Source organism: Melanotaenia boesemani, chromosome 7, assembly GCF_017639745.1.
Source record: "Melanotaenia boesemani isolate fMelBoe1 chromosome 7, fMelBoe1.pri, whole genome shotgun sequence".
Classification (NCBI taxonomy): domain Eukaryota; kingdom Metazoa; phylum Chordata; class Actinopteri; order Atheriniformes; family Melanotaeniidae; genus Melanotaenia; species Melanotaenia boesemani.
The window spans coordinates 27,750,589-27,768,658 of NC_055688.1; the positions used below are offsets into that span (position 1 = coordinate 27,750,589).

At 39.6% G+C, this 18,070-nt stretch overlaps 1 protein-coding gene across 1 annotated transcript; it reads right to left on the reverse strand.

Moving 5' to 3' along the window:
* Window positions 1-65: 65 nt before the first annotated feature.
* Window positions 66-17,980, reverse strand: ccnjl (cyclin J-like). The gene is made up of 6 exons (XM_041990678.1): window positions 17,677-17,980; window positions 16,881-16,988; window positions 13,145-13,355; window positions 4,875-5,174; window positions 4,593-4,752; window positions 66-3,363 (listed from the first exon to the last, which is right to left on the reverse strand). The coding sequence occupies exons 2-6, from the start codon at window positions 16,956-16,958 to the stop codon at window positions 2,850-2,852; spliced, it is 1,263 nt and encodes a 420-aa protein (XP_041846612.1). The 5' UTR covers window positions 16,959-16,988; window positions 17,677-17,980; the 3' UTR covers window positions 66-2,849.
* Window positions 17,981-18,070: the final 90 nt, after the last annotated feature.

Sequence of the window (18,070 nt, forward strand, 5' to 3'; positions counted from 1 at the left end):
CAAAAGCTGCAGGAACCTCACTCAAAAAAAAACAAAAAACAAAAAAACACCTCTTAGAAACTTAGCTCACTTGAGTGTTTATTTTTTTCAGCGCAATTTATAAGACACTATCATTCAGTGTGACATAAACCAAGACTACAGGTTGTTACAAAAGAATAAAAAAATAAAATTAGAAGTTTGTGGTGTCATTTTATCACTATCACATAGAACAGCCATTGTTTGGTGCGAGAGGCATCAGCACCTTTCATGGTCAAGAAATGAACAGTAAAACTAGCTAGAAGACAAAAGCATTCAGTTATAGCTATTACTCAAAGTGTGTGGCTGCAATATGCAACATACTCATTGTGTCCAGAGCACACTGCCCTCTAAAGGAGATCAAGTCATATCACACTATAATAATAAAAATAATAAGTTACAAAAGATAAACCAGTGGTACACACAAGACAGTGATGGCTGTGGTCAGTTTAAACATAAAAACAACTTATTGCACCTTGACACCTCTATGAAAAGTTGCCCAAGAATTGTGAGGAAAAGAGCAAACTCTTAAAAAATTAGATAAAATCTAGTTCACACCAACAGCATCCATCATGGAAAAATATCAAACTAAAATATAATGAGAACAATAGGAATGTAGAATATACAAAAAAAAATGTAAAATGGTACACAATTAGAAAAACAAAAGGAATAGTATAATAATTTCACTGGAGAGCATATGCATGTCCTCAGTAGTGAAAAACAAAACATCTCTGGCTGTTATCAGTTTGGCAATTTGTAGATATAATAATGTGAGTGTTGCAGTTTCAGAAGGCTTCACATTGTCTCTAAACATCTATCTTGTGGTCTCCATGTAAAGCCTGACAACTGCTGTGGGCAAGGCATGAACATGACAGGATGTCCAGTGTCCACAATAGAACAACTTATCCTTTAAAACCACATTTAAACTACAGGCAATTTTAAGAACCTGAACGCACATTACAAAGTTTTTAATTCCCTCTTAAACAAATTGATATGCACTAAAGTTTTATTTATTTGCCATCTGTGACAGCAAACTAACCATTTGCACTTTCCAAAGACTGAAGGATGAAAGGTAAAGTTTATCAAGTTGAAATCTCAGAAATAGGTAATAACCAAGCAATTAATCAATAATGACTGCCTTAATTTAGCCACAATGTTGCTTACAACGCCCAAAAAAAACTTGGGTTCTACACATTTAAAGTACGACCTGATAATGACCTGTAGGCAACCCTTGCAATCACCACAGAGAATCGGCATGTGTTTATACTTTAACAGGAAGTTAAAAATTGGGGATGGCAGCTTTAGAAATCTTGGAAGCAATTACAGATGAATGGCTGCAGATGTTTATTTGTGAAGCCAATGACTGTAGGTTTGTTCCACTACATATCAAAAGAAGTTTCATGTATTCAATTATCGAGATGCACATAAAGTAGGGTCCAGTGATGAAGAGGAAAATTTTAACAGCCCCCACAGATGCTACGTTAGCATTCACTTTAAAGCACAATAGCACAGAATAATGAGTGGAAGGCTGTTAGCTTCAGCCTTAAAACCTGAGCCTGGAGTTTGAAAAGGTAAAAAAAAAAAAAACTACACTTAATTGATAGTGGATTTCTAGGTTGACATAAGCTACGCTATATCAAATAAAATGAATTACAACATAAAAACAAGAACAAAAAGTCATCATAAATAAAAGCTATGGCATGTTTCAATGGCATCATATTCAAGTAATCTTGATAAAGTCCCTGAAAGTGGTTCATGTAAACATTGGAGTCATTAACATAGACACAGAACAAACAGTTTTTAAGAAGGCAGCAGCAATTCATATGTACAACACACAACCAATGTCCACATCTCCTTCACCATGCTGGTCCAGTCACATCTGTATGTGTTTACCTCTTTGAGTGGTGCTGGAGAAATTAAAACTTTAGTATGTAAAGTCTGTTCTTCTACGAGAGCCAAATTTTCACCTGCATGAGTGAAGACTCTCCCACAAGACTCAACTTTGGAAATGGAAGAGAAATATGATAAGAGAGAAGAAGAGATCTGAGAAATGTCGGCCCTTTTGAGCTGTGGACCTCACCTGCTGTGCACAAAACAATGGATTCTTGGTCTCCTAAGGTCTTGTGTTGCAAGGAATTCCCAGAGGAGCCCTTCAGCTCATGACATCAAATATTTGCCGAACTTCAAGAGACACAACAAAAAATTCCAATGATATACGCAGTCTTTTGTGCCCTGCAAGTCAACAAACGCCTATTTTCTCTTCAATCTTTAAGTGAAAGCTAAAAGAAAAAAATACATTACTGGCCAAATTTCCCAACCAATGTATACATTTTTGGGGGATTTAAAAAAAATGTCAAGCAGCAAAACATGCTTATCACAGATACTTTGTTTCCATGTTCTGTGCACTTCTAAAATTGGCTCAGCTATGACACACAACTGAGAAGAGGCACTGAATGAGGTGGGTGTTAGATCACACTGCTGCTTTCATCTCATTCACAGTGATGACAGTCTCATAATAAGACACATTTATAAATCCAGTTCAGAAAATAGCATCTCTGTAACATCTCTGCAGTGCCTCAGTATTTCATGAGGCAGTGGAGCATGTGTCACGTCAGTGTGATGACTTCCACCGGGTCTGTCTTGCCTTTGGACCTCTGCTTGCGTTTGAGGCGTCTCTGTGAGAGGGACGGGGGAGCTGGACAAACTGAAGGTGTTGCAGTGCCGACGGAGAGAGAGAGGAGGTCTGTAAGTGGATATTTTGGGGTGGGGAGTTGGGACGAAAGCATTGCAGTGGACTCCCGTAGGGGTTTGTGTTCCCTCTCCGTCTCCTGGCGTCACCTATCAAAGCAGCCAGCTGTGAATGTGTGATGTGCCCCCAGGTAGCCCCCACTGTAGGCCATGCTCAGACAATGTCGTGGTTCTCCAGCAAGGGTCATCTGCACAGAGATTGGGCCTTGGAGAGGCAACCCGCGAGCCCCTGGATGAAGACTCGAGGCTAGGTTTGAGTAGGAAGAGAAGGCTCCTCCAGGAGTAATGGAGGGAGCCCCTGCTAGTAGACCTATCCTGTGGCTCTGAAGGAAGTCCTGAGACATACTCACCACAGGGCCCAAAGCCTGGGAGTCAGCCAATACTTGCAGCTGGGATAGGGATGGGGAATGCTGGGAAAGGTGTTGGTAGCCGTCTGGCTGAAAGATCAACTGTGGTGTGGAAGAGGTGGAAGAGGCTGGTCTCTGGATGGCTGACACTGGAGAGAGGTGAGAAGTCTGGGGCTGGGACTGCAGAGAGGACGGCCGGTGAGGAGGGGTGGATTTGGTTTTATTGGCCTCCTTCACATCGTTGTCATGAGCTCTGTCATCAAAACAAACAAAAAAAAAAAGGAAATACATCATGTAAGAAAGCAATATTGTTTTGTAGTGAGTTAGTGAGTAAAGCAAGTGAAGTATGTCAATGCTTGAGTAAAAGATTTATACAAAAAATAATGGATGCGCCAAAAACACTCAAGTCTCGCACAATTAAATCTAACCATATGTAAACAATTTAACAAACAAGGACATTGCCACTCACTACATAAAAAAATGGCATCTTAATTATAGTTGTTTAAATACTCAGCTGCTTGGCCATCAACAATTACATTACAGACTGGCCTCGTCAGATGATTCACAGAATGTAAAAAGCCTCTACTGATTATAGCAACAGTAATCTTAAAATCCTCAATCTTGGCAAACAGACAGAGGCCTAAATTCACTATAGCATTACTCCACCAATTTTTTGTCCAGGTGACAAAAATTCCTTTACGGCTGAAATCCACAAATATATCTGCACTGAAACAGTGCCCCCCCACCCCCCACCCCCCTCTGGTTATTGCAATATGTTGCCATCAGATGGTGGTGGTGCTTTGTGATGGTACGGGGCTTCAACAGCAACTGTCAATTCACCCTTTTACCAATCAGTTACACCTTGTTGATTTAAAGAAAAAAAAAGATATTCTCTTGTATCTCCTTGTGATTCACACATGCAAAAGAGAGGCAGCTTGGTCCTCTATCACACACCTAGGTGGTGTCACAGAATAAGCTGAGTAAGGACAGGACTGTTGGTTAAGAGTGGAAAGTTGCTGACCTAATGTGTGTAAGGGCATGAGGAAGGTCTATATTATCTCTATTGCCAACTCAAAGGGTGTATCAGTTGCAGATCAGCCTCAAACCTCCATACTGCCTCTGCACTTTCATACATGACATGATGTGCAACAAAGATGCATTAAATGTAAGAGGGGGTGTGCTCAGGACAAAAAAGGACTAGAAGCATATGACTGTGGTGATAAACATATGTAACTTGATTCATATCTAAAAAAATGGCAGCATAGACACAGTACTTACATAACTTTGGAAAGAAGAAAAGAGATGGTTAGTGTACGCACATGCATGTGCATACATTCTGGGACTTTATCAAAAAGCACCACAACTCTGCTTCAATGCCATCTACTTTGACTTCCAATTTTACAACTACGGAGCTCATCTGCAAGCATCACTCTCTGCTAGACCTTTGGTTCTCTGCTTTTGAGTTTTTTGGTGTGTACTTACAGCAGCATGAGTTCAATGCACTGGGTGAGGTGGTCCCAGGTGTAGCCAGTTAGCAGATGTAGAGCGGTTGTCCAGCTTGGGGAAATCTGAAGGCAGATACGAGACGCTGCCACACATGCAGCTGCAACCTGGGATGGTCTGAAACTCAGGAAGGCATGGTCTACAAGAAGAAAACAGTTCAATGGAATTTGATAAACATACACAACATGCTAATCACTTTCCACTTGACATCTGAGACGTGACAAAGTGAAGACCAATTCACTATTACAGCTCTGAACTCACCCTGCAGTGATACTTCCAGGAAGTAGTGAGTGTATTTCTCCATGAAAGCCTTGGTCTTGGACAGAGAGGACAGGGGCCAGCCATTGTAAAGGTCACCCTCCTGCACTGCGGCATGAAGGTAGTAGTCAATAAAGTGGGCGGGTGTGGGCATGCACAGATTCCAGCCAAAAGTCTCCAGCAGCAGAAGCTCCATTTTGATCAGTTCCCTCTTGTTTAGAACAAGGTTCAGGCTGCACATAAAGCCAAGGGAGTTCAGTTGCTCCAGTTTGGGAACCCGGTCCTCCTTCTCTTCAAATTTACCTGGAAAGAAAAATAAATACAAGAATACGTTGAACAATTACTTCCATTGAACAACTACTTCCAAATGTCTTACATATCTTGAATACAATAGAAAGCTATTGTTGACTGTTAAATGTCTGCAGTGAACAGAGATTTCAAGTTGTGAAAAATAAATAAAATTGCATTAACACAAGCTGCACTCATTTTTAAAATTGGATTTTACTTTATTCTTTATCCTGTCAATCAAGATTTTGGGGTATACACACCATCTCATAACTTACAACATGCCGTACAACAAGCATCCCACAAGCCCTGACCTCCACCATCTGAATTGCCTATGGACTTGTTTTCGTCACTGATACAACTTTTTTTTTTATTAAACTTTTTTTACACTGTATTTATTGTATAGTTGAAGATGTCTGCCTGTGCACATGTGTGGGTGGTAGTGAGTGTATAGTGAAGAGCTTTTTTTGTTTTATTGCATTGTATTATTCAGTGAAATGACAATGAAATTATTCTATTCTATATGCTATAAAAAAAACTATTATTAACTATTAGTTAATTGGGAAAAATACAACAAGCAAGCAGAAAATAGCACAGCATCGATAGTCATGATTAATGAAAGGAATTTTTTCCAGATAATACTTTTATGTCTAAGAAATAAAAACGAAGTTAGACTTTTTTGCCAAATGACAATTAAAGATAAGATCACTACTTTTTTTTTTGTTTACCATTTACAGATTTTAAGTGATTAGTAAAAATGAATAAATCTACTGGTGATTAAAATGCTTTTATCATAATATCTAGAGCTATCTAGCTATCTAGCTCTAGATATTCTGTTCAATGTTGGATTTTAAGGTATGGATCATTAAAATGAATAGATTTTTAATATTGAGTTATACTAACACACTTAGAAAAAGAATACACTATTTTTAATTCAGTGTGCTTTTCATCATATGCAACAGGTCTACAATCAGCTCCAAATCGGCTTACTCCCACTTTAAAAAACCTAACAAATGCCTTCTAAGCATTAGCAATTAAGTGGACTACTTCTGAACATCTGGCCATAAAGCAAAGCTATTACACTAATAAGCTGATGAAGGCATCCCTATAGGCTAAGTGCGGGCCTCTTTCAGTGGATTAAAAAAAGCCATACACTTTCTGTGAAAACCCAGTCAGCTCAATCTATGATATTTTAGTGACTCTGCCTTACAAACATCCGAGCAATGTCATTATGGTGAGCCCCCCACTCCCCATCCAAAGACATACTCATTTTCCATAGCAACAGCCCTGAGGCCTCACGGGTCCATGTGACCAATGAAGAGGGGTGTTTCTGCCTTTAATCCAGGGGTCCAGGAGGCCTCCTCTCAAACATTAAGAATGAGGGTGAGGAGGGTGTCAGGTTTCTCTGATGCAGACTTCCCCATAAAGCCTGTGCCTTGATCTACATAGGTTTTAGCGGGGACATATAATGCAACCAACTGGCTCTTAAAAATCATTTGTTAACCAGCACAGAAGTCTATGGCTAATATTCACAACTGAGAATAAAATAACGATAAACAGACATAAAACTGCAAGTTTTTTGAAAAGGTAAAAATGTACTTTTAGTTAGCATAATTTTGAAAGTGTCTTAGAAAGGAATAGTCACAGTTTCCATTAAAACTATTATGGAACAAGCTTTTTAAACATCCTTGTTTTTAACTTCTACCGCATTGAAAGCACAGTAGTCAGTCAAATTTCATAAAAGCCAACAGCTACCTCTGAAAGAATAGAAAACTGGCCATAAATGTACACTGGTACAAGCTAAATGGGGCGGTTAGTACAACAGCACACAAACATATTGCAGCCTATAGTTTCAGCGTTACTCTGTGTAGAATTACTTGGCATTATATCCCCTTGCCAGGATTAAAAAGTTAGGCATCAAGCTGGGAACAACAAAAACCCTGTGCTGGGTTAATCTTCTCATCTGAAACCATGGCAACCAAACACTCAAAATAGGGGCTTTATTGACATTACCTAGCTACAGTTAGAAGTGAGCACTCCTGACAACAATTGTCTGACATGCAATAGCTTTTGCTATTGTCACTGCTGATGATGGACTTCATTTATCCCTTTATGCCCATGTCTATTGGAGCGTCTTCCTACAAAGTGCAAGTTCTATCACTGATGTTGCGACCTATCATTAAGCAAAGAAGGGGAGAGGAGGAAAGGAGGCGAGAAGGCGGGGATCTGCAGCCCAACATACCCGGAGGTGGGGGTTAGGGAGTAATTAGCAGAGAGGCAGTAATGGCGTCTCTCCAGCAAAACAGGAAACACAATGAGAAACAGGGCTGTTTATAACCATCAGCACTTGTTCCATGACCCCGTCCACACTTGCCCCATTCTCTACCCCTCATATCCTCTGCATCAGTGCTCTGTCTGCTGCTAGACTGCTATGTCCACACAGACGCAGCCATAAAAAGCCATCAATGCCCTGAATCTTAGCACACCATCAGACTCTTTGATCTTTGTCATTATTCCTTCGGTTTACAGCTGGGGGTGACCAGACATCCGAGCAACATGGATGCTAAAATGCTTTTTAATGATACAATGTATCGTTTGAGTTTATATGTAATTTTTTTCAAAAAGGATGTAGGAAAAATACATTTCTTCACTTCTACCTACTCCTTTTTGGACACTTTGTCTTGTCCTTATTGCTTTATTCTGTACATGTTTGTTCTAAGTTGTGATGAGAATAGCCTGCTTGACAAAACAGTGGCCACATTCATTTCATTGAGGGGGCACAGCAGAGGTACAAACTATGCAGAAGAAAAAAAAACCCACAAGGTGGTAATAAGACGGCAATTAACCCTTTAAAGCCCATCCAAAGAAAAACTGGGGAGAAAATTCTAATTTTTTAACGTGAAGTCTTTATTTGACCCTGGAAAAAAAAAAAAAAAAAAAAAGTATTTTTGTATATTTACCATTTCCATTCATATTGTTATGTCAAAATTATTGAAGTGCAAAAGATAAGGTCTCAGAAACTGAATGGTATAAAAAATAATACATTTTTGGGTTAAACAAACCACGTAAAAAAAAAGACACTTGGAAGAATTGTCAGCTGTCACTAAAACCCTATTGTCAGCCTCTCAAACATATCTCATGTTTTCAAAAATAAAAGAAAAACAGGGACGTCTAGAAAACATGAGCCATTAAGGGGGGTCTTAGGGGCCAAGGATGACAAAGTTGTAAAAAAATGCCAATTTGAAAGCCCAAAATGTTGTCACAATGCTTGTTTAGCCAAACCAGCAGTCAAATATCCTAATGTTTTAAATTTTCTTTAGAGGACCAAGAAAATAAGCAATTTTTACCTGTAATTTGGACCCTTGCATAAAAAAAAACAAAAAAAAAACATCAGTTTTAGAAACTATTGTGAAAACGTTTCATCATGCCAGCTCAGCTTTACAGCCACAAATCGTAGACACGTTTCCACTGATGCACTTGGTTTGTCCTGCTCTGCGGGATACAGCTTTGGTAAATGGCATAAAGGTGCACCATTTAGCTATTTACCTAACAAATATGCATCTCAGTGTTTGCTTAGTGATGCGCATTTCATCTCCTCGCTGTTGCAACAAGTCTAAACCACAGCAGCTCCTATCGGTCTTCTGTTGTCAGTCTGAATGCAGCCTGAGAGAGACCATGCATTCCTCTCTTGTGAGTTCAGCCTACCTGGAATGCAGGCAGCTAGATGATCCTATCTAATATCAGCTTGCAGGGTAGACACACAGTTGAAGGGTTTATTTTAAAAAAAAAAAAACTTCCTTTTCTTCTACACCAACCACTTCTCCATAGACAACAACCACAAGAACCTTATTTTTTCCTCACAGCACCCACAGGTGATGGTGGTGAGATTGGGTCAAGCAAACAGATCTCATCTGTTAGAGGTCAAAAGGGTTAGGAAGAGATAAGACCAGGAAGCCGGGTGTCCTCCCAGGTGTGCTCTTTTGAGAGTAAGTAGCAAATAAAAATAAAAAAAAGATAACCAAAAGCTACAGTCTACCAAAAACTACAGCACCCTTCCAGGCTTAAAGTAAAACCTTAGCAATAGACTGTCAGAATAAGTTATTAATTAAATGAAAACAAAAAAGCCAGAACAATAATGCCCCACCTGGCTTCTCTTTCACCTCTGCACAGCTGGCCAGTCACAGCATGAAGTAAGTGTAAATATAAGATGGCCAGTTTAGGAAATTTCCACATAATGGCCAACACAAATACCTCTTATCACACATCAGAAAGAGGTTCTCCCACCATTTGTTTGATGTGTTCTGAATAATTAGATGTAAAGCTCTCTTTACACCTGTTCTTCAAAACACGGTAAAACAAAATAACTAAGGAGGAATTGGGGGGGGGGGGGGAGAACTGCAGAGCAATGGTTTGTTATTACTAAAGAAATGCTGAAATTATAGTGGAAAAGTACATATCAAACATATCTTCAACTGGAGAAGGTGTATATGGCAAAAGTGACATTATAATCCTAAGCCTGCAACAAAGAAACACCCCATATTATCCATCAACATAACAAAACATAAATGTGAATTAATTTCCCAAAACAGGTTACTTTTCTTCTCATCGCTTAACTACTGTCACACACATACAGATATAGGTAAACAAAAACATTTTTAAAGTCATTTTTATTTTCTACTTAATTCTCTGGTGCTTTTACGATGACTTGACAACTATGAAGTAATTTTCCCTAGGCTGTTCATCCTTCATTGAAAGTGGGAAATTGGTCACAGCTCCATTCCAAAATCTCTGTGTTGCCACCCCTGATACTGGCAGTTCTCATGATGAAGGCCGGAGCTGACCTCTGACCCACGATGCTGAATGCTTGAGTAACCAGGGAGAATTCTTGAAGCCCCGAGCATATATGTGTGTCAGACTTTGGGGGGCAATTCATTGACCGAGGGCGCACAGTGTCTCGCCCTACGGGTGTGACACAGGAGTGTGACGGCAAACAGGTTTTCAGACATTACTCATGAAAATATAAAATTTCATTTAACAGTGAAACTGAGATGTGCTGCGGTTTTCAAAAAAACCAATGCAAACCAATAAAAGTACTGGTAACAATTAATAAAATGGACTTTTAAACCAATCCATACATCCGCACATGAGCAATTTAATTGTGAACATCCCACATGAGAACAGTTCCATCAGAATTACTGTCAAACCTCAAAGACTGAGATGAAGGGAGAAGTTGTTTCCCCAATAATCAACATTTCAGGGCACCCTGCTGGGTGGTTCAGTTCCAGCATTTTACATTTTCAAGGCCACCACCTCTTCCTCCCTCTCTACCCTGTTTAACATCAGCAGCCAACCTGCCTTTGAAGTACTGCTCCACTCATTTCCCAACCCCCAAGGGTGTGAGCCTGCTTTTAAAGGCCGCCCTGTCCCAGGACTGGCTCGTGGTGTCTGACTCTGACAAGGTGAGAGAACAAGGAAGACATAGAGCCAGCAGTAATAGGTAAAAGGACACCACCAGAACCCAGTCACTTGGATAGCTATGTGGTGGTACTCGTTCTGTTGGAAATTCTCCACTGGATTAGACTTCAAGGTGGATCTTAATGAGGTGACTGCAAAGAAAAAAAAAATCCATAGGTTTATCACGCGGTTGTCATGGCAACCATGTCCTCATAGCAATGATGGCTCATGGTGAATCTCTGCCATACAGACACATGCAAACACAAGTCTGCTCACACAACAGCCTCCCTGCCTTAGAGTGCGCTCCCCTCCCCCTCTATGGGTCTATCTTGCTGGCCGTCCTGCTTGCAGTGACTGGCTTTTGTTTGAGGCTTGACTCGAAGAGCATATGGCAGGTGCCCCTCAGCACACTGTTCTTCCCCACCCCCGGGTTCCAAGACCCATGTATGTGAACTCTGTAGTCAACATAACTGAGCTTCATATGCTTAATCGTTTCAGCAGGATGCCCTTTTTTATTTGGCTTTTGTTGCTGGAGACCCTTCATTGAATCATGGTCTCTAAACAAAACATACTAAATTCAGCTTCAGCGATAACATAACACAGAGAGGCCACAAAATATATCAAGGCAAGTGTTCACCTGTCATAATCAGAGGAGCACAAAAACAAGCTTCATATAATATGAAAGCATACAAAAGCAGGTAATCCATAACATTTTTGTACTGGCTGGCAGTGGAGAGACATTAATGATGTCATTTATATTAACAAATAGCAGCAGCATGCAGACCTTTTACTTTGTGGACTCGAAATTGTCATTAAGACTGATGTGATCACTGCAGGACTTCATGGAATGTCACACAATAGTAACTTTGTGGTTATGGACTGACTTTCAAATGGCAATCTCCTGAAATGCACACAACTTCCGAGGATTCTGGTTTCTCTAATTAGATAGGCTCACTAGATCAATGTATCATCTCTAAATAAGTCAATAACAATCCATTCAGTTAAAAAAAAAAAAAAAAAAAAAAAAAAAAAAAAAAAAAAAAAGAAAGAGAGACCATAATCTCACTCCTGTAAAGAAAGAGCAGCTCTTCCATGAGCAAACACATGCACACACAAGTGCCCACTAAAACACATACACAATGGAGTAACAGGATTAAGCAGTGACTGCTGAGAGGCACAAAAGAGGTACAGAGTAATTAACAGAGTGCGGAAACCAGGAAAGTTTAAAGACAATTGTGTGTGTCAAAGGGAAGCGGTGAGATCTAGAGAGGTTGTTCAATAACTAGGCCGGATTCCAAAGCACCTCAAGACGGATGAAAACCCAAGTCAACTTTGAATCAAATGCCCTTTCAAGTCTTCATCAATCATGGCAGAGACTCCCCCGAGTCCTAGAGGAGCCAGATGCAGGAGAACAGAGAAGAGAGCCCCCACTAATTGAAAGCTACTATCAAGAGTCGATAAAAAATCTGAAGAGATTCAAAGAATAATCTTTGCCCAGGTTGAGATAATACTACTTATTGTACTTTACTGAATGAGCTAATTCTAAAAGCTATTCTTGGACTCCCAAGAGCCAAGAGATTGCCTTCATAAAAAACACCTCTCAGCTCTCACATCTCACCACAGAGACTTCTGACTTATTGTAGAAGCCTGTATGTGACTTCACACAGACACACATTTATACACTGCTTTTCCAAGTGAACAGGCTCTGTTCCAGATTCTTACTTTGACAGCATCATTAGTCTAATTATCCATGATGCCAAAGGCTACATTAAAGCATGGAAAACCTCACAGTCTGTTAATCACCAGACAGACATGGAGACGCTAATAACTTCCACACAACCTGCACCGTGCATCAGCAGAGGAAGAATGATTAATACACCTGCTTTACACAAAACAAAGAAAAACCAAGATTTTAAAGCAGACAGGCACAATAGTTTCTAATCAAACTGTACTTTGAACTTGTGCTCAGAAGCAATTCTGACTTGAGAAGAAACCTAATTCAATAATTTTTGGATCAGCGCAAACTTGTTTTATGTTGTTAGTCTTGTTTTTTGTTTCTTGTGTGTTTTGGCAACATAAAAAAGAGCTCTGTAGTACATAGTAATAATTTAAGTTGTAAAACTTGTTTGTGTCAGGATCTTTGATTATTATCTTTGTAAACATGCCAACAGTTTGAAAATTTAGACTTTCTCAACATTGATTGAAAACAGGTTGATCCCAGCAGGAAAACCGCATTGAAGAATCCCGCTTTACCTTCAGTTAACTGATCTGCATTGGTATTGTGGACTTCCTGCCACATTCAATGAATCATTTGTTTATAATAATCACAGTATGGATAAGTGTAATCACCTCTTTGATTTTAAGGACATTTTGACTTCACTTATTTATCTCCAACTGTCTAAACAGAAGTGGCAGCCAAAGAGATCACATTACACCCAGGACAAAAAGGTAGAGATTAAATTCTGCAGACATAGACATATGGTCCAGTAGTTAGTTTGTAAAGAGGAAGTTGAAAAAGCTATTTCTGGACTTACTAGCTAGCAGCAAACAGGAGAGTGCAATGACATAAAGCTGTTTAACAGCCACATCATAGTGGTCCATGAAAAGGTCCAGCAGGTAGACGGCTAGATGGCGTGCAGTAGGACATAGCTGGTAACGATTACTCAGGATGGCCAACAAGTCTGCAAAGTACCGCCGCATGCCAATCTGTGGAGAGTGGGCCCGGTAGACCGGTAGCTTCAGCTCCTGTAGAAGAAAGAAAAGTTGGGGAGGGGGGTGAAATGAGCAGGGTGGGCAGGAAGCATTTATGAAGAAGTGTGGGGGTTGTAATGAATATGCATAATAATAGTGAGCCATGCTTATCTCTAGCTGACTGAGTTTAACTGCTGTCAAGTGAGCAAATGAGAGAATAAAATACTTAAAAAATGAGAGATCCTTTAGTTAACACATATATGTCTTCAGCATGATTCAGCCTTATATCAGTTTATTGGATTCACTATGGCTCCAGAGAACTGAAGCTAATTTGGGTCATTGCAGGGGTCTTTGAACAATGGGGTATGGGTTTGTGTGTGTGGAGTTTGGAGGGGGGTGGTCTTCCTTAAGTCGGGTTCAGCAGGAGATAGGATTAAGTTTCACCCCTAACACATCTCCTATTCATGTTCAATTAGCGGCATGTGTTTCAAAGTGGAAAGAAGACTTGGGGGCATTAGCATGGGTATCTTCTCAAATCTACTACAAAACATGAAGAACACAAGGCTTCAGCTTTAATATCTGCTTCAGAAGCAAAACACATTCAGAACTGCATTTACAAATTCACACAACGGTTAATTCCACTGTGTTTAAGCTGCTTATGCTCAGAATTTCTCAAAAATATTTTTGTTCTCTATAATTCTGTGTAAAAACAGGGGATTTTGAATTTGACAAGAGATAGAGGATTAATCTCCTTACGGCCTACGTCCTAAACATAAAAGACATTGTACAAACTAGATAACTATGCATCATGTCAGGTCTGTTGAGGAAAATCTCAGAACACTGTCTTGTCCCAATCTGACTTTTAATAGCTCTGCAAATTTAAGTCCCAAAAATGAATCTACAAGTTTTTTGCCTAACAACTGTTATGGTATTTTAAGCCAAGAATCCCACCCATATGGATTCTCAAGGGTCGAACTGGTGAATAAAATTTGGGAGTGGAACTGTGGCTTAGGGGTGAAAAACAAAAAATCAATAATCGAGAATTGTTGTTAGTTGCAACCTAAAAAAAGCTTTTAAGACCAGCTCATAAAAGGTGCAGTTTATAGTCAATACAACTTGCTGTTGGGGGCAAACTGACGAGGTTACACAAACTGTCAAGGATTTATTTTAAGTACAGCTATAACAGCAGTGATACTCAAAATGACACTTCATAGAATCCAAAAACAAACAGAACCCCTTCTCACATCAACGTAGAGCAACACAACCCCCAGTGCCACAACCTACCATATCAACCAATCCTCCCCAAACTCTCCTCTCCTCCTACTGCCTCTGCCTTTGGTCCATCTGTCTGTCTGGGGGTGCAACGGCAGCAGGAGGAAGGGGAGGTAAGGTGGGGGGTTTGAAGGGAGGAGGCTTGCTAGAGTTAGAGGGGCTCCAGGGGGCCTGTGTGGGGTGGAGAGGTGCCTTTGTGGGGGATCCGCACCATAATTAAGGATTCCACAGCTGCCTACTGATTTGCATGTCTGATAATTTGCCACATGCTCCACACCACTGCTATCTTCCACATCAGGGCATTATCACTGCAGCAAGCGTCATTAAGGCTGGATGAGACAGAGGGGGTGTAGGCGACATGGAGGAGATCTGAACACTGTCTGAGGCTCTGATACTGACTTCACCATTCTTTTCCACTAAAACAATCATTACACTTACAAATTAAAAGTTATTTCATGATATAAATACTCCATTTGATATTTACACAATTTTCTATTCATCAAAAAATGTTGAACCAGAGCCAAAAATATATTTTTTGCTTGATAAAATTACCAAAGTCCAGAGGTGAGCCATTTATAATTATAAAATGTGGCTATTTCTAAATATTTATATGTAATGAACATTTTGTATTTTTATTGTCAATGATGTAAATATAATCTGATTATATGATAAGCTTTTTCTTGGAACAAACTCCTAGAAAACTCCAACTCAAATCTGTCTCAACCATTTAGCACATTCAAAATAAATAACTAGGTAGTAATTTTAATTTTACATTTGCATCTGTTGAGGTATACCATTTACTGTACTATTTTTAGCACAATTATATTTTACCCAGCACAGTTTTTATACCTTCTCTCACTTTATGTATTAGATAAGCTGATTTTCTTGCTGAAAAAGGCCAGTAAAACAAATCTTCCTTACTTTCCCCAAATATCTCACTGAGAACAATTTATATTATTTGCCAGTTTAACACATTTTAATGTCTAGAGCTCCAAGAGACCTGCCATCACGCCAATGAAAATCAGGTTTTGGCAATGTATCAAAGAAAAAAAAAGCATATTGTTTTAGAAAACTCAAACAGCATCTTAACACATCATAGGTTACATCATCAAAAGGTATTTAGAACATGAAAAAAAAAAACTCTGTGAAAGCTAAAAGACAGCCAGGTTTTACAGTAGGTTGTAAGAAAAAAAAATGGACATCATGCTGCCCCAAAATAAAATGCTTTACTTAAATTTAAGAGTCCTGCAATGCTCAGTTTATAATCAGGGCTTGTTCTACTCAGTGTGCTACAAGGTGGTGAAACGGTTGCTTGAGATGTCACCAAAAATGCTGATATAGGACAATCAAACCTAACATTAGACTGACAGTAAGACTCTCTCATTATAGGATATGAGAAAGACGTGGGTGTGTTGTTAGTTTTTAGCTCTGCACACAGGTTTTTCAGTCTAATTGACAGTTAAATTTGAATCTGACTTTACCGTGAGTAAAATTACTCAAACAGTGACAGAGAAAATGAGTCACAAGCAAGTGATTCACAAGCTGATACACCACAGTCCTCGTTCCACTCATGCACACAATCTATGACAAGACAACTGATATTCACAACCTGAACTGCCTTTATCGCTGTTAGTTAGGAGATGCCAGGGGAATTCTGGCTAAAAAATGCCAGTCAAGTGACAGATGTCTCCATTAAAGTGACACGTAGGAAGAAGTATGACCATGCTTTGAGATTAATTGAGACATCCTTAATTAATGAGCCTTAAATCTTCCATGTAATCTAATTTAAATCGGGTTTAAATAGGCAACAGGGCTGTGTAATTAAATTCTTTCCCCATCTTTACATTGTGTTGGAAATAATACGTTAAGACCCTGCTGTGAATTATTACCACTCATACTTTCATATTCAGAATCTCTGGTAGGCATCAAGAGCAATCATTTAAAATTAAACCTGCTCTGAAAAATAAATTATAGTCGCAAGTAATCACAATGTCTCAAAGTTACAATAAAAATTTGCCCCACTGTGTTTTTTTTTGTTTTTTTTTTTGTTTTATTTTATTTTTGAAAACAATCCAAAATGAAGTGATATAATAGTTTAAATAAATAGTAAAAATCCTTGTTGATTAACATCACGTTTTTGAGGCAGAGTAACCTACCTGTTGTGACAACATACAGTGTTTTCTCCAAGATGACAGAAAAGCAGGACAAATTGTTTTTTTAAACATACCATTCAAGCAGGGTTGGCTCAAACCATTAACAAAACCCTAACCTAACTAATAAAGTTGTCCTTACTGAAGTCAAACTCACCTTTATTCGCAAGGATTGATGGATATCTGAAGCTAGCTGTCCTTTCCACCACTGCAACTCCCTCTCCATCTTTCCCATTCAGAAGAGGCTCCTACAATCAAGTTTTACCTGCTCAAACATAACCAACAGGAGACAAACTTTAAATACGTCAGACAGCAGCATAATGGCCTGAGGGTGACAGTGATTACAACATTTAGTAATCAAACATGTTTTTCCCCCCCTTCACTAAATACAAAGTAAAAACATCATACAGAAAGAGGAATTAGGCTCAAATCTCTCTGTCAAAGTTCTACAATAAATTATATTTATTCAACAAGACATGTGTGTAACAAAAGCACGAACATTTCATAAAGACATATTACTTAGAAAAGTACAGTGATTTTAACAAACGTTTAGGTCAATTTAACAACAGAAGAGGTCCCTATGTCTGGACAGGCCACTTCCTCTACTCGGGCATTTAAATGGCTCAGTTAAATGCCCGCTCGACCACGCCGTAGGATAGATAATGTGAAAACCCTTCCAGATATCCCACTTTTGGCATGGTTAGAAATATAACAACAAAGTAGACATAGCCCACATTTAAGTTATGATTGAAGGGGTTAGTAGTCCAAGAAACAACGGTTCAACAGTGAGGCTACACAAGTTATCTGCCCGCCGCGCTCATAACCTCGTTTAAAAACAAAACCAGCACGCTGCCATAAAACAAAACCCTTCGTCACAAACACTGCTTATTATTCTTGACAAGTAACAACCTGGTGTACTTTTCATGTCGGTGGTTTTTACATGTGCCACTCACCGCTCCGACGGGAATGCCCCCCAGACCCCTTTGTCTCAGTCCGACATCCTGAATGATAGAACTCCTCTTCGGCTCAACTTTGAGAGAGACCTCTTTAGACGCCGAAAACACAAACTTCACATCCGCCGACAAGACCATCAAACAGCTGCCACCGCCAAATTCCACCGACAGACGTTCAGTTTCCCCGAAACTATCCACACTTTTTTTCCGAGGAAATCTGCGGTGCCGTTTTCTCCCCGGTTGCTTCGCTGTAACAAAGTAGCCTCTTCGGCTGCACCAGCTGCTGCTGCTGAGCAGCGAGGCTCGTGCGCTAGACGCTGAAGGCCCTCCTCCAGCCTGGGAGTTGTAGTTTTATGGGGTCTGTGTAAGAACTACAAACAGCAACGAAGAGAAA

What these genes read in the sequence shown, in the direction of transcription:
- ccnjl (XM_041990678.1), bottom strand. Translation starts at nt 16,958, where the DNA reads ATGGGAAAGATGGAGAGGGAGTTGCAGTGGTGGAAAGGACAGCTAGCT. An exon ending in CTCCTGTTTGCTGCTAGCTA is followed by an intron (nt 5,175 to 13,144) that starts GTAAGTCCAGAA and finishes TTTTCTTTCCAG; the next exon opens with GTAAATTTGAAGAGAAGGAG. An exon ending in CCTGGAAGTATCACTGCAGG is followed by an intron (nt 4,753 to 4,874) that starts GTGAGTTCAGAG and finishes TTCTTCTTGTAG; the next exon opens with ACCATGCCTTCCTGAGTTTC.